Source organism: Cynara cardunculus (assembly GCF_001531365.2).
Source record: "Cynara cardunculus var. scolymus isolate 2C chromosome LG 4, CcrdV1, whole genome shotgun sequence".
NCBI classification, from domain to species: Eukaryota; Viridiplantae; Streptophyta; class Magnoliopsida; order Asterales; family Asteraceae; genus Cynara; species Cynara cardunculus.
Window position 1 is genome coordinate 1,299,368 of NC_037531.1, and position 14,178 is coordinate 1,313,545.

Sequence of the window (14,178 nt, forward strand, 5' to 3'; positions counted from 1 at the left end):
CGTAACCGGTTACTAGCAGCCTCATCTTTCAAAGCTAAAACCGGGACCATGGACCGGTTTAACCGGTTACTAACGTCAGACCATAACTAGGCCTTCCGCAACAGGTTACGGACCCAACCGGGTGCTCATCTCTCCTTTTTACGTCATAGAAGGGATATGCAATCATTTGTAAAGAAAGACCATCGAATATAAAATAGAAATGCAAACAGAGAGTCGCCATGGATACTTACGTGTCTTGATCATATATTCCGAGCATGGGGTTGGAAGTACAGCTTAATTCAAAGAACACATCTCATACAGACCAAAATTAACAATTAATGAACCATTAGACCGACAGACAGACTAACACCCATTTATCGAAATCCAAAATAATAATGTACAAACTTGAGGGAGGGAGGGAGCCGGGAGGTTACACTTATGACGAATGAGCTAACTTGGCTAGAATTACCATATCTAATATCTTAACATCAAGTGTGTCGTCCACCTTAACGATTCCATCCGTACCATCAACACCAATCAGCTTACCGGTCGCCCCACGCTGGGCGCCACCCATTATTTTGATTTTGTCAGACTTCCTTGGTACTACCACCTCGATCTCGTTGGGGTTTGCAGTGATCGTATCTCCATTCCCGCTTGTGCCAAGCGCTATTCGACAAGCACCATCCTGAAACCCAACCCAAATCACAAAAATAAGTAAAAACAGTGTATAACCAAGACCTTCCCTTTTCTTTTCTTTTTTCCCTTCAGCTTCTAATTATATTTTCTTGCCATTGCCGATAAACGATCTACTAAAAATACGTAAGCAGGCACATACTTTTCTAGTAAACAGAACGGACGAAGCTACATACCAGGAGCACTTCACGGATGACGCCAATGACGGCATCGTCACCTGATCTGCGTACATTTACCAATATATCTGGCAAAAACCATGGTCCGTCATTATCTCCACCTGAGAACACCACCAAAATCATCCAGGTTCTTAATAAGAATTTAAAACATCTACACTGTCAACATTATATTATACTAACCATCCATCCAGAAATAATTCAACCTATGATAAAAAAAATTGCAACCCACCTACAACAGGTGACATCATATCCAACCCACCACCTCCGGGAGTCATTGGTTGGCCACCAGGAGTACCAGGTAAATATGCTGAACTTGGTGTCATTGGTGGCTGTCCACCAGGTGTCGACGGCATGTAAGGACTTGGAGCATTAGCTGTAATATAGAACATTGATATATATATATTATATATATATATCAGAGAATTAAGAAATACGGTTCCACTCTCAACTTCGAGGAAAAACATTGATTACCATAAGCAGGGGTAGTATCCCTTGGAGTGCCAGCTTCACTGTAACTTCCACCAGGAGTATTGGCCCATCCTGAACCAGGAGTCGGTGCTTCATATGCTCTTGAACGAGGACTTCCTGGCTGAAAACTAAAAACATTAATCACTTGCACACACTTTAATTTAACTCACAACTCAAGTGGCAGGAGTGCTTACCTGATACTGAGGACTGCTTCCCCAAGAACCAGGGTTTCCATCTTCCCAAGAATCCCTAAAATAATAGCATATTACTACCACTAACCATCACACATAGACTAGAAATTTATTCATTTCAATTCAAATGATTAAAGGCCAAAAAGCCATTTACAAATTCCAAAATTTACTTGTATAAATTTTGTGGTCTAAACGTCATAAAATCATGTGCTACGAAGCAGACTACAAACCTTGGAGGACTCATTGGTGTGTATGGATTCCACGCACGGTCACGCATAGGCGTCCTCATGCCATCATGAATAGGTGTTGCTGACGGAACATTTAAATACAATAAACATGAAAAAGAACTTCCCTGTTTCTAATACAATTATGAAGTCAGCTATGAAAGACCAACCTCCAGGATCTCTCATCGGTGTCATGTATGGATGGAGTGGGGTTCGTGAAGGATGCATAGGTGTCTCACTTCCAGAACCGTACCTCTGTGTGTCACTGGTATACCATAAAACAGTTACAAGGTATTCAATCTATTGGGATTTGATGGAAGAAACAAAAAGGCAGGTGCATCAGAGTATACCGATATGTGGTCGAAGTATTCACATTATCAGAGATATGAGTACGATCAACTGCAAAACAAACAACAATAAGCAAATAGACAAATTAAAAAAAATGAAAAATAAAAACTGGTGGAGAAAGAACTTGCCTGTAACAACCTTCATTTGTGACTCCAGTTCAACCCGAATTGATGTGCCATGAACATCAACAACCCGCCCCTTGTATCCCTTGAAGGGGCCCAGCCGAATTTTGATGCATGTTCCAACTATGGAATCTTTCCCTCCTCTTCCACCTCTGTGCCTCCCACCAGCTACATTAATGACAAATGCTGATTAGAGTACCCTACTTTCAAATTAATAAACAAGATAAAAAAAGATGAAAAACTTGAAAAAATATTAATGTATGTACAACATACGTAGTGGTGGGCCTCCTCTAGGAGATCTACCCGGGGAATGTGGAAGTCGATTGGGAGTCCTAAACTGAGCAACTCTTGATTGCAACGGATTTCCCTGAAGAAGGTCGTAAAGAGAATAGACACGTAAAATGATCAGATTTGATCCAACAGAAACATTGAATAAACAACCAACAATGTAACTAATAGTCCAACGACTTCACAAAATCTGTAAAAAGGAGAGAAATGATAACATCTAATACGATGGTGGTAATGTGATACGAGAATTATAAAATAAAAATAAACAAAAGCAAAGCAGATCACTGAATCAGATAATACATACATTTCTGTCACCATTCGCACGGGAGCCGCCAACCAATACACATGATTGAGATTTGGCACAGATAAACCCTGCATGCTCCAGATGGTGACGATCATATATAAACAGAATTCCTCTATAAATATGTTCAACAGGACCTTGTCGCCCCTGTTCAAGAAAAAAATATGTATCATGATCAAAGCATGCAAAACGCCTTACTAGAAGAGAGAGAAAAGCAGGGGGACAAAAAAATAAGACTCACCTTGCATGGACCCTCAATAACTTTAACTACGTCTTTCACTGATACCGTGTTCTTAAAACGATCCTGAGCAGATATTTTCTTATCAATCTTGTATTTAATGTCTCGTAACCTAACAAGTTCAACTTCTGCTCTATCTGCAACACCCTTCAGAACCTGTAGAGAAATACTACATTAACTAATCACTTAGTTTTAGTACAGCTAGTCAATCAGCTACAACATGTCAACACCCACCTGAAAGGCTTCACTGTCTACGCGTATGATTACACCAAAATTTGAATTACTGCACAAAATCAAAAAAATAAGATACTGAACTTAGCCAAGCAATTAGCATACTGTACAGATCGAAAGCTTACTCAAGTTGGACAAGATCATGGAGCTCAAAATCCCCAATCTTGGTGATGCCAGAGGTTACTTCAGAACTCTCCACAACATTGTCAGAGAATACACGTAGCTGGAGTAGCATAAGTGCATCAGTAAAAAATAGTGTTGGTTCCACTATAAAGAAAAATCAGAACTGAGAGTCATATCCTCTTCACTTACAACTTCCTTTGTAGTATCCGACACAAGATTTACCAGATGCCCCTGAACTGTTAGAACCATTCCAGTCACACCTTCTTGTGCACCAGAGACAACTTTCACATGATTCCCAGGCTCAAAGTACTTGCAGAGCTCTCTTTCACTTACAGCAAGAGTTTTCTGCAAACCAAGAAAACTATGAATAGCTTGCTAGCAAAAATACATAAAACATTCTATTCAAAATGGCTCATGTCTGATGCTCAAATCTGTTGTCCCAAGTCTGCTATTCTAGTTAAGCTCTCTGCGTTATTAAAATGAGAAATGTTAGCAGAGATGTCTGCGCATAGGAGGGATGCCTTGCTCATCAGCCATAGTAAGACTACAGGGAAAGCAATCTGAAAGTAGCCGTCTACCTCGTTATTCTAACCATAAACCATAAACCATAGTGCATGCAACACACAGGAAGATTATGTAACAAATAATGGCCAGATCTTTTGGGATGTTTACTTCCAAACTTCATGAAAAAAGATACTACTTTGCAGCTTTCAAATAAAGCATCGCTGAAAAAGAGAAAATAAAGAAAGCAAGTGAAAGGGTTACACTTACTGGAAGGCCACTTGCATTCGGTTTAATATGAACAGTGCCTTCTTCAACTTTCTCCACCCATCCCTTCAGATTTTTTAGGTCTCCCTTGATCACAATAACTCTATCACCCTTCATGAAATGTCCTTTCTTTCTGTTTGCAAAGAGCGTCGACAAACTAGCAATGTCGCCATCCCCGTTTTCGTTAGGTTGCCGAAACTTTTCAAGTTCATCAAAACTTGGCTGTATATTCTGAGTGCTTATTGATTTCATGGATACAGTTTTATATAAGAAGCCATCCTTGAACATCATGCCATTTATATTTTCGAAGTAATCACCAGTCATTGGATCCCGCCTACGTTCAACACGGATATGCATTTCTCTGGACATCAAGCAAGCAAAAAACGATGAATAAATATATGAGAGATGCTGAGAAAGCACGAAACTGCATTGACTAGCAAATAAAGTGCAATAAAATACTACAGAATACACACCTAGCTTCATCAACATTCATAAAGCGTGGCGGAGGGGTAAATGTCTTCTTCTTTGGAACTTCCCTGCCTTCCTGAGATTTGATAGAACAACACCATGAACCAGGCCCGACAACTTATTGTCACAATTTACATATTCTAGTCCCACGTAAGAAATTGGCATGCATATGGTAACTTAGACATGTCACTTCAGAGAATTTACAACCAATAAAACATTTCTTTGTGGCAGAGTAATGATAAATGATTTAGAAGATAAAAATTAACAGGGTCTGAATGAATAAAAAAACTATAAGCCTCTGATAATATAGAAATGCACTTTGAAATAAAGGAACTATTAGACACACCAATTTGTTTGCCAAAGCCTGTAAGTCAATCCTTGGGATTAATTTCACCGTAACTCTCTGCCTCACATTGTCCACATCCACAACCTACAAGAAAGGAAGCTTCAGTTCAATATGGTAACTTTACTAATCAAAAGCGAGGAAAAGTGTTTGTCACCTTTGCAAGATCCCCTTTGTATGTTCCAATCTTCATTCTGACCCAAGTATCCCTAGAAAGATCAATTGCTTTGCTCTCAACTGATAGAACATCAGTCATTTCCTTTATGGGGACCAGCAAAATCTTACTGCCAGTATATATATTACGCATACCCTTGCAAGCCTGAAGCCTCAACAATATAAGAGAATCATATTAAGGTTCTCATAGATATCTTGTTACTTCAGCTAAACAACAGATCTATATAACTATTTCCAAAGGTCAGACCTCTTTCACATGGGCTTCTTTGTCTGCTTCAATGTAGATATAGTTCTTTAAATGGTCAAGAGCAATAGCCGATCTGATCTGCAACTCAGAACCTCTATCAATGCACTTCTGCATCAAGCATACAGCCACCTCTCTCTCATGACCAATCTAGCACATGATGGAAAGAACAGATGATCAACGAACTAGTTCCAAACAAAGATAGAATTACCAAAAAAAAAAGTTTACAGCATACCGCACATTTCACCATCCACAACTTCGGATCACGAACAGATGGCAAGAGAGCTTGCTGTTCAACCTCTGTCGCATCATCATCGTCATACTCAGTACGATTCCTAGCAAACCTCTCCTGAATTATTCTCTCAAGAGCTTCAACATCTTCCTGGTCATCTTCACGTGAAAGCAAAGGACGATGATGCATCCTTCTAGCATCCTCTTCATCATGTAGATCAACTCTCTCATTGACTATAAAGTCTGCATGCCAAAAACCCCAATCAGCAACAGAAACACCGTGTATTAGAAGTTCTTAATGAATACATGAAAATTTATAGTAGTTGCCCAATCAAGTGAAGATTATGAAAAAACTTTCCAAGAATGAAAAGAATCCCAACAATATGTTCACGAAGAACATTGCATGTAAAAATTTCAAGTACCAAAGCACATAAAAAAAGGTAATGCCAGCATTCAAACATAGCCTCTCATTATATATACATGGAAAAACCGACACATGTGAAGATGCTCCTCATCCTCATTGTCACTGTACTTCTTTTGCAATGAAAAGATATTTTGCTCTTACTCTGATCTATACTAATCAAGAGAGGAATGAGAAAATAATCAATCTGACACTACAGCAATCGCCTATGAGATCTTGGCTTGTTTCAAGGATCATAATTATTGGAGACATAAAAGTCCCCCAATTAGCCTAGGCAGAAATTACATGTGTGACCGAGGGACATATGTATAATACACAAATGTGTGATCAAGGGACATATTCACACTAACTCAATTACATATAGCAAGCAAACATGTTATTGAGAACATAAACGAGATCCTCACATCCTAACCTTCAATAGCGACAAAAACTAGTCACATAGACATTATCCTTAATGAGATCATGCACCTGCACAACTCATGTGTGATAGTTTCACAAGAATCACAACATATTCGCCAACAACCACACTAAACATGATTTTAGAAAAAAAATAGTTTTTACCCAAAAACTTGGCACTAAATCGATATAATCTTGGTATGTTCAAGAAACAAGTGTGCTAAATAAGGGCCTGCAAGTAACGAACAGGAAGCTAATAATATGAGGAAAGACAATGCAACATGCATCCTGATGGTAGAGAATGATGTGGTCAAAAAGAGCAAGTAAAGACCACATCTAAAGAACTCAGTGGTGGAATATGATGAATAAAGACATACAAAGGGCTGTTGAGGAAAAGATGGCATCGTATGAACTCCTAAATGGTTGTAAGAGTGTAGAGAACAAAAGCAGTATGATAAAGTAGAGGTAGATGTAGATCACCTGATGTGGTAAACTAGGAACAGGAGACTGCAAAAGATATATACAGGTTGGTTAACATAAGGGACAGAAAATGCATCAGAATTGAAAAGTGTGAACTATTAAAGGACAGTGAGCTCAAAGAATGATAGAGGGTTAAGACGACAAGCTAAGGAGTATGTAAGAGGCTTGACATCATTTGATAATAACAAAAAAATGTATTTACACCACATCACAGAAAGGAAAAAAACCGCTTCAAGAGAAAAAAAGTGGGCAAAGATTAGCATCCAAGTATTGGTTTTGAGAGCCCTTCAGGAAGTAGCTATACTATGAAGCATTAGATTATTTAATGTTATTCTCAAGACCAAAAGGATATTGCAAGCATGAAAGAAGAATAGTACACTCTCTACAATATTAAATGAGATATCTAATATAGTACAAATTATCATGAGAGCAATTCCATAAGCCATTAACTGGAACTATGAGAGAGAATATTGAACATAGCTTAAGAGTTGAGACTATTTGTCAATGAACCAATTCAATTTTAGGCTTGATTGATCAATAATGGAAATTATTTTCTTGATTACACAACGCATTTAGAGATATAGAGGCCTAAAAAGGTTTCCTCTCCATGTCGATTGATCTGGAGAAAGCATATAATGACATTTAGGAGAGTGATTTCTGGACTTCTCAAAAAGGTAGAGGCCATATCATGTGGTAACATGATAAACAATTAGTTTTCCTTTTACTTTAAGGTCGCTTATCTATATCTTTGGTTATAGAAAAGCTCACAGAGGATATAAGATAATGTGTCATGGTGTATGATTTTTGTTGTCGATATTGTGTTGATTGATCACTAGCCAAGATGTTATGCAAAGTTGGATGTGATGAGAAACGCCTAAAAATCTGAAAGTTTTGGATCAAGCAACCAAACCAAAGTACAACAAAAGTAATGCAAGGTGCGTTACTAAGGCAATGAAATAGATGCCAAGCACAATATAAATGTAGTTAGAAATAACATACATTCTCTACCTCGAATCAGTATTATCGAAAGGTGAAGAAAGACGTAAGTTAGTTATATCATTAAGTTTGATGGATGAACCAATGAAGAGTTTCAAAGTCCAATGTGATAAAAGAAGGCCACTAAAGTGAAGGATAGGTTATATTAGATGTTATGTTACTAAAAGACTACATGCATGCAAGATGAGTGTAGCATAAATAGTAATCTTTAGGTGAATGAGAGATTACACAATTAGAGGAGAGGGATTTTGATAACAAGAGATAGAGCCCTACCAGTTAGGTGATGCAAAGTGGCATTGCATGATTTGGGTTTGGTTGTCAATAACTTTAGATGGACGGAGAAGACTTGTACCCAGAGGTCATCAATTGATGTAGGTGTATGTAGTATGCCAACCTTGGCATGGAATCAAGTGGTCCAAACAAATAATAATATATAGAGATGACTAGTTATAGAGTAGAAAATATTTAAGTTATGGCCTAACAAAAAGAAATCGGCTACCTAGGCGTCAAACGATCCACAAGGGAGAGGATTATTTTGGAAAAGCCAACCATGGTCGAAAAAGACATGAAGAGAGAATTTCCTAGAGAAAGTATCAAGTGCAAACCGCCAAAGAATTAGAGCTAAAGAGATCAACTAATATGAAAGAACAATCACCCAAGAAAAGACCTATAGCATGACAACGATCAATTATCAACTCAAGCCAAGAATCATAAAAGACACAAAGAGATTGACACCCTTGGAATGCTTAGGAGTTTTTTCTTTACCTCTTGATAGTTCCATTAAGAGGCAATCTCTTAATCGCTAAGAGGTGAATCTTGTTTGGCAAATATAAAGTCCGACTCTTGATGGTTCTAAAACCCTCTAAATGATTTTGTATCTTGGGCCTCCCTAAACCATTTAGAGTCCTAATTTCATTCTGAACAATCACCAAACAACCTATTTCATTTTGTACTATATCATTAGAGTCTCTTAATCATTCTGACCAGTGACCACTTAATCATCCTGCATCAAACCATTCAGCAATTGCCAAAAAATCCCTTAGATGGTGTTAATTGGGCCAGTGTAGGTTGAGCCCCATAATCAAAATAGGTCAAAGACATCAAAGACTAGGTTGTTTGATAAAACGAATTTCAGTTTTCAACCTCCACATAGTTAAGATATGATTCAATTGGTCAAACAAGAGCACTAAATCATGATCAAAACTCTCAACATATCCCCTACGCTTCCCAGTCCTCACAACTTCCTCCACAACTACTCCCCCTTTTTTCCTCCTAACTATCCCTAACCAAACCCCACCCCCGAAAACAAAAAAAAATAACACAAGCCATATGTGTGCCTATATCTCATATGATCAATCTTTTTGGTCTTAAATTTATTTTATTTATTATAATAACCATAATAATAATCCTTTTTCATATGTCGTTCTCTAATTATTTATTGTTTTAGTTTCATAATATGTAGTTAACTGACTGGTGGTTTTCATTTATTTTTTCTTATTTATCTTTTTTGGGCTTTCTTATTAAGTTTTATCAAATAGTCTGTGTCAAAAATGCTTTAGATGGCTAAAATACTTTTTGTCATTTAAATATCCATTCAAAATGCTTATCAATCATTTTACATTTTGCACCAATTCGAGCCAAAGCCTCTAAATCATTTTGCACTTGAACCAGTCAGTTTTATCATGCAGGTCATCAAAGTTTCTAGTTTGATCACTGCTTGAACAAGGATTAGCCATGTAAACTAGAAACCCATATTACAGCATGTGTGGAAGTTTGTAGATAGATCTAAACACTAGAAAACCAAACTCCCATATCCAATAAATGCCAAATAGTGAGGGATGTAAGATGATGACTACTGCAAGTGAAAGGGCATCAGCTACAAATACCCAAGCATACTGCCAGTCTGCCAGCATATAAGATGGTGACAATTGCAAGTGTGGTTGAAGAGCATAAGCCACAAGCACCCAAGCATACCATCAACATGAGGTATAGTTTTCTGTAGACGGACACATGACTAAATATTCCATACTTGATACTTATGGGAAAACAACCAACGGGAACAACAGAGACAATATACACAAGGCAGTTGATCATTGAGAATGTTTTTGAGGACCATATCATACATTATAGATAGATGTAGAGTATACCCGAAAGCAAACGATGATATGACAATATAAGATATGTGTACATTCCTAAGAATTAGATCCCAAGACGCAATTTATCTACAGATATCACAGCCCACCAATCAAAGGGTTTACTCCTCTTCCAAAGGTAGTCTAATACATCTCATTTTACTCGACATAAACTGACCTATCCAATGACGTAAACTGACCTATCCAATGAATATATACTTCAATCTCAATCAATTATTCCATTTTCACCCACATTCATGCTTGTTTACACTGCTTATGCAGATTAGAGTAAAGTTAGGCCTCCAGGCTCGGTTTCAGTATCACAGCTTTAGGATTCAAGCAACCAACGTCAATGTTCTAATCCAGATAAACCAAACAAGTAATATGGATCAGTAAACCATCCTTCTACTTCAATTCCTCTAACATTAAGGCCATTTTATGTTGTATAAGTTAGCACCAACTCGTAGTTACAATCTCAAGACATGATGCATATTGATATTCACGCTCATATCTTCTGGGTCAAGAAATAACAAGCTATAATTCACCACACAAACCGCTGTAAGGAAACAGAAAAGAAATGTAATAGAAATGCAGCAGGCTGTGATACCGAAAATAATGAGTAAAAGTAAGGCGATGCAAAAATATAAAGAAACCCTAACCATCTTCCCCATCCTCTTCCTCTTCTTCTTCAGCATCTGTATCGACGTCAGCTTCGAGCTCAAAGAAATCGGCACCAGATGCCTTCTTTGCTGCTTTCCCACCTCGATGACGGCTACCACCACCACCACCACCGCCACCGCCGCCGCCGCCATAATCTTCGTCGTCGTCTTCGTACTCCTCTTCTTCTTCATCCTCCTCCGCAGCATCGTCAAAAAAATCAGATCTCCTCCTCTTACGGTCGCTTCCACCGCCGCCGCCACGGCTAGTGCCATAATCTTCGTCCTCTTCGTCGTCAATGGCGTCATCCTCATCCTCGTCCTCTACGTCGTCTTCATACTCGTCTCGCCGTCGCGGCATACTTCTACCAGAAGAATTTTTGGGTTGAGCTTATGAGTTGAATGAAGGAATTGAATCCCCTCGATTGCGATAAAAACAATCCGAAGTTTTGCTCTACGATATGTGAAACCCTAGAAACAGAGTTTGGGGGTTTGTATGGATCAGTGTTCAACTAAAACCGACGTCTTATTGTGTTCGGTTGATGGCAATATTTCTACTAACTACCCCTATTCTTTCACTAATATCATTTTATCCCTCTTACTTCTCATGAAAACATAATAAGGGGTTTTTGTTTATCTCTTAATAGTTCCATTAAGAGACAGTCTCTGAATCATTAAGAGATGAATCTTATTTGGTAAAAAAACATATGTCTCTTAATGGTTTTAAAATCCTCTGAATGATTTTGTATCATGGGCCTCACTTAACCATTCAACACCATAATTTCATTGTAAACAATTACCGAACAGTTATATTTCATTTTGCACTATATCATGATAGCGTCTTAATCATTCTGAACACTTAATTATTCTGCATAAAATCATTCTGCAATTGCCGAAAAACCCCTTAAAACATTGAAATCTAAAGAGAAATTGTATTAAAATGAAAAGTTATTACGTTGATTGTTAAACATTTAAATAAAAAATTAAAAAAGTTCGAAGATTATGTGTCTTCATTAAAGAAGAAGTGATTCAAAAAATATTTTTCAAGTATTAATATTTATCATAGTTGATGTTTTTTTCATTGTAAATTCAACCTTATTTAAAAAAACTTTTAATCAATGAGAATTATATATATATTATCTCTATCTTTTTTTTCTATTTCTTTTTTCCTACAACAAGTTATCAGCACGTGTTCCTCAAAAGCTGTTAGAGTTTGTATAAGCAAAGTGTTGATTTAAGCAATCGGTTATTCAAGATAGATTCTTGGCTTTCCAACTACATCAATCAATTTAGGTAATTATGTTATTGCTACTTGTTAGGTCAAATATTATTATATCTGAGATCACCGAACTTAAAAACTGAAGAGGTCAAAGCTTAAAGTCAACATGGTCAACGAAAGTCAACATTATGTTTAATTGTGGTTTGACTTCTTGTATGTTTAGTCATTTGTGTTGGGGTTCAAATTGTAATTGTAATTAAGTTGTAGGGGCTTATTTTGTAAATACCCTTTGGATATAATACTTTTATGTTTTGTTATCTTTGAGTTAGTTTTCTCATTGTGTAATCGTATTTGCATTGTATCTCTCTCAAGTCTAATGACAAAGATGATTTATCCATTGATGATTTCTTGAAGTTTTATTCATATAACTTGATTATAGGGTTAACAATTGGTATCAAAGCAAAAGGCAAGTGTTAATCTGATTCAATTTTTGTTAAAACTCGGAAAAATTTGAATATTGAGTTCTGTTTCTTGAACCGACTGTGTTCTCAATCAATTTTTTTTTTTTTTGATTTTGGAAGAATTTGTGGTCAATTCTTACTCAATTTGATTTGTTTTCTCTTTTGGAAAGAATCAATATCATCTACTTTTTCAATTTGAAAAAGTTTGATCAAAATTTGTGGATATTAAATATTTTGTTAGAACTATGTTCTTGACAATTTTCGGTTGATTTTACATAATTAACCTATGAAATCTATTCTTGGTACAAAGATCTTTATTAATTGTGTTGCTATTGTCACGCGATTTATATAGAATAAATCTCTCAGACTGCTAATAAATGGAGACTAGTGCAAGTATACACTTATCAACCCACTATTGTCTTTAACAAGTAATAGAGTGGTAAAAATACCGAGTATCGTCCACGGGAAAAAGGAATAAAAGTTCATTTTAATARTAAAAATAMAGATAAGATTTCAGATRGTGAATTCGAGGAAATATTTGTGGTGAGTTGATTAAACACTACTGCTGTGAACAAGTTTTAGAAAAGAGCTTGGGGTGTAGGGATTCGTTAAGATGTTAAACCGATCTAAAAGTAGACAGCATGCTACGACATGGTTCTATAGTATGCTTTAAAAATCACTTATCTTTACAACTAATAGTTTCTTTAAGGTACTCTCACGAGATATAGAATGACACACAGTCATAGATCCAACCCTCATATCTCTATGCAAGGCTGGAATCTCGACATTGTCTCAAACTATTCCTTTTATAAGCTAAATGGAGCGAAAACGAGTCTCCTCGATTCTAAGTAACTCTCTCGAGCCTACTTCCATATCATTCAAGTTGACGTGTGCTTGTTGGTTTATCTCTAAATCCAACACACACTTTAACACTTTTAAACAAGTGATCAACTTGTCCATTGATGATGTTTTGACAATAAAAACTTGAATGACGTAGTTGTAAAGATTTATAATTTATATTTCTACAAACAAGACCGGTCCTTATCTTAACTTCACCCAACACCCAAGCTATATTTTTAGCCTATCATTCTTGAAAAATTAATTACGTGAATAATAATGCATAAGAATAAATAAAGAAGAAGAAATAAATTCTAGACGTGATTATAAGATTAACTAACGATACTAGACAATGTAAGAATAAAAATAGAAATAAACCGTAATAAGTAAACTTAAGAGAAGAAAAGAAAACGGAAGAAATAAATGTAACGACGGATTTATAAAAGACACTTAAATTATTTTAACTACTAATATTAATTGCATAAATAATAAAGCATAATAAGGAAAGCATTAAGATAATAAAAAGATGACTAAAGAAATAAACGTAAAAGGAATTATAAAGAAGAAAAGAGAAATACTTGCAAATATAACTTCAAAATAAGAGAACCTTCAAACTACTTCAAGTGTTTTTAAGATTGTTCTTTACAAATTGCATACTTCTAAAGCTAGACCTCCCCCCCTTTATATAGTGGAGGAAGGGAGGGTAAAATCCAATGGGTAAAGACCTTTACCCACCTTTTTGAACAAAACCATGGACAAGGTAAAACTACCTAGAAGATGTCAAAAATTAGATATCTAATTAGTCCTTTGAGATCTCAAAAGCTGCAGGAGATGGGCTGCCAAAAAGGGAGGATGTGACCCCAAAAGATTCCCGTACTATTTTCAAGAATGCCCCTGGATCATCCTGCAGTGAGTGTTGAAGCATGTTTTAGCCAAATACCTATAAACATGGCTATTTTCCCCAAAAATT

At 36.5% G+C, this 14,178-nt stretch overlaps 1 protein-coding gene across 3 annotated transcripts; it reads right to left on the reverse strand.

Moving 5' to 3' along the window:
- Positions 1–215: 215 nt before the first annotated feature.
- On the reverse strand, positions 216–11,136 carry LOC112511310 (putative transcription elongation factor SPT5 homolog 1). 3 transcript variants are annotated; one of them, XM_025116891.1, is made up of 22 exons: positions 10,695–11,136; positions 5,615–5,853; positions 5,383–5,529; positions 5,119–5,280; positions 4,965–5,048; positions 4,624–4,694; positions 4,154–4,511; positions 3,572–3,727; positions 3,385–3,482; positions 3,263–3,311; positions 3,032–3,184; positions 2,794–2,937; positions 2,475–2,568; positions 2,208–2,369; positions 2,082–2,130; positions 1,902–1,984; positions 1,738–1,816; positions 1,511–1,565; positions 1,320–1,437; positions 1,078–1,221; positions 849–949; positions 216–664 (listed from the first exon to the last, which is right to left on the reverse strand). In XM_025116891.1, exons 1-22 carry the CDS (start codon positions 11,050–11,052, stop codon positions 416–418), a joined length of 3,153 nt encoding a protein of 1,050 aa, XP_024972659.1. In that variant the 5' UTR covers positions 11,053–11,136; the 3' UTR covers positions 216–415. The 3 variants fall into 3 exon arrangements, with proteins under 3 accessions (XP_024972659.1, XP_024972658.1, XP_024972660.1); XM_025116890.1 differs by having other exon boundaries at positions 1,902–1,996; XM_025116892.1 differs by lacking the exon at positions 10,695–11,136 and having other exon boundaries at positions 1,902–1,996; positions 5,620–5,703.
- Between the last annotated feature and the right edge of the window lie 3,042 nt (positions 11,137–14,178).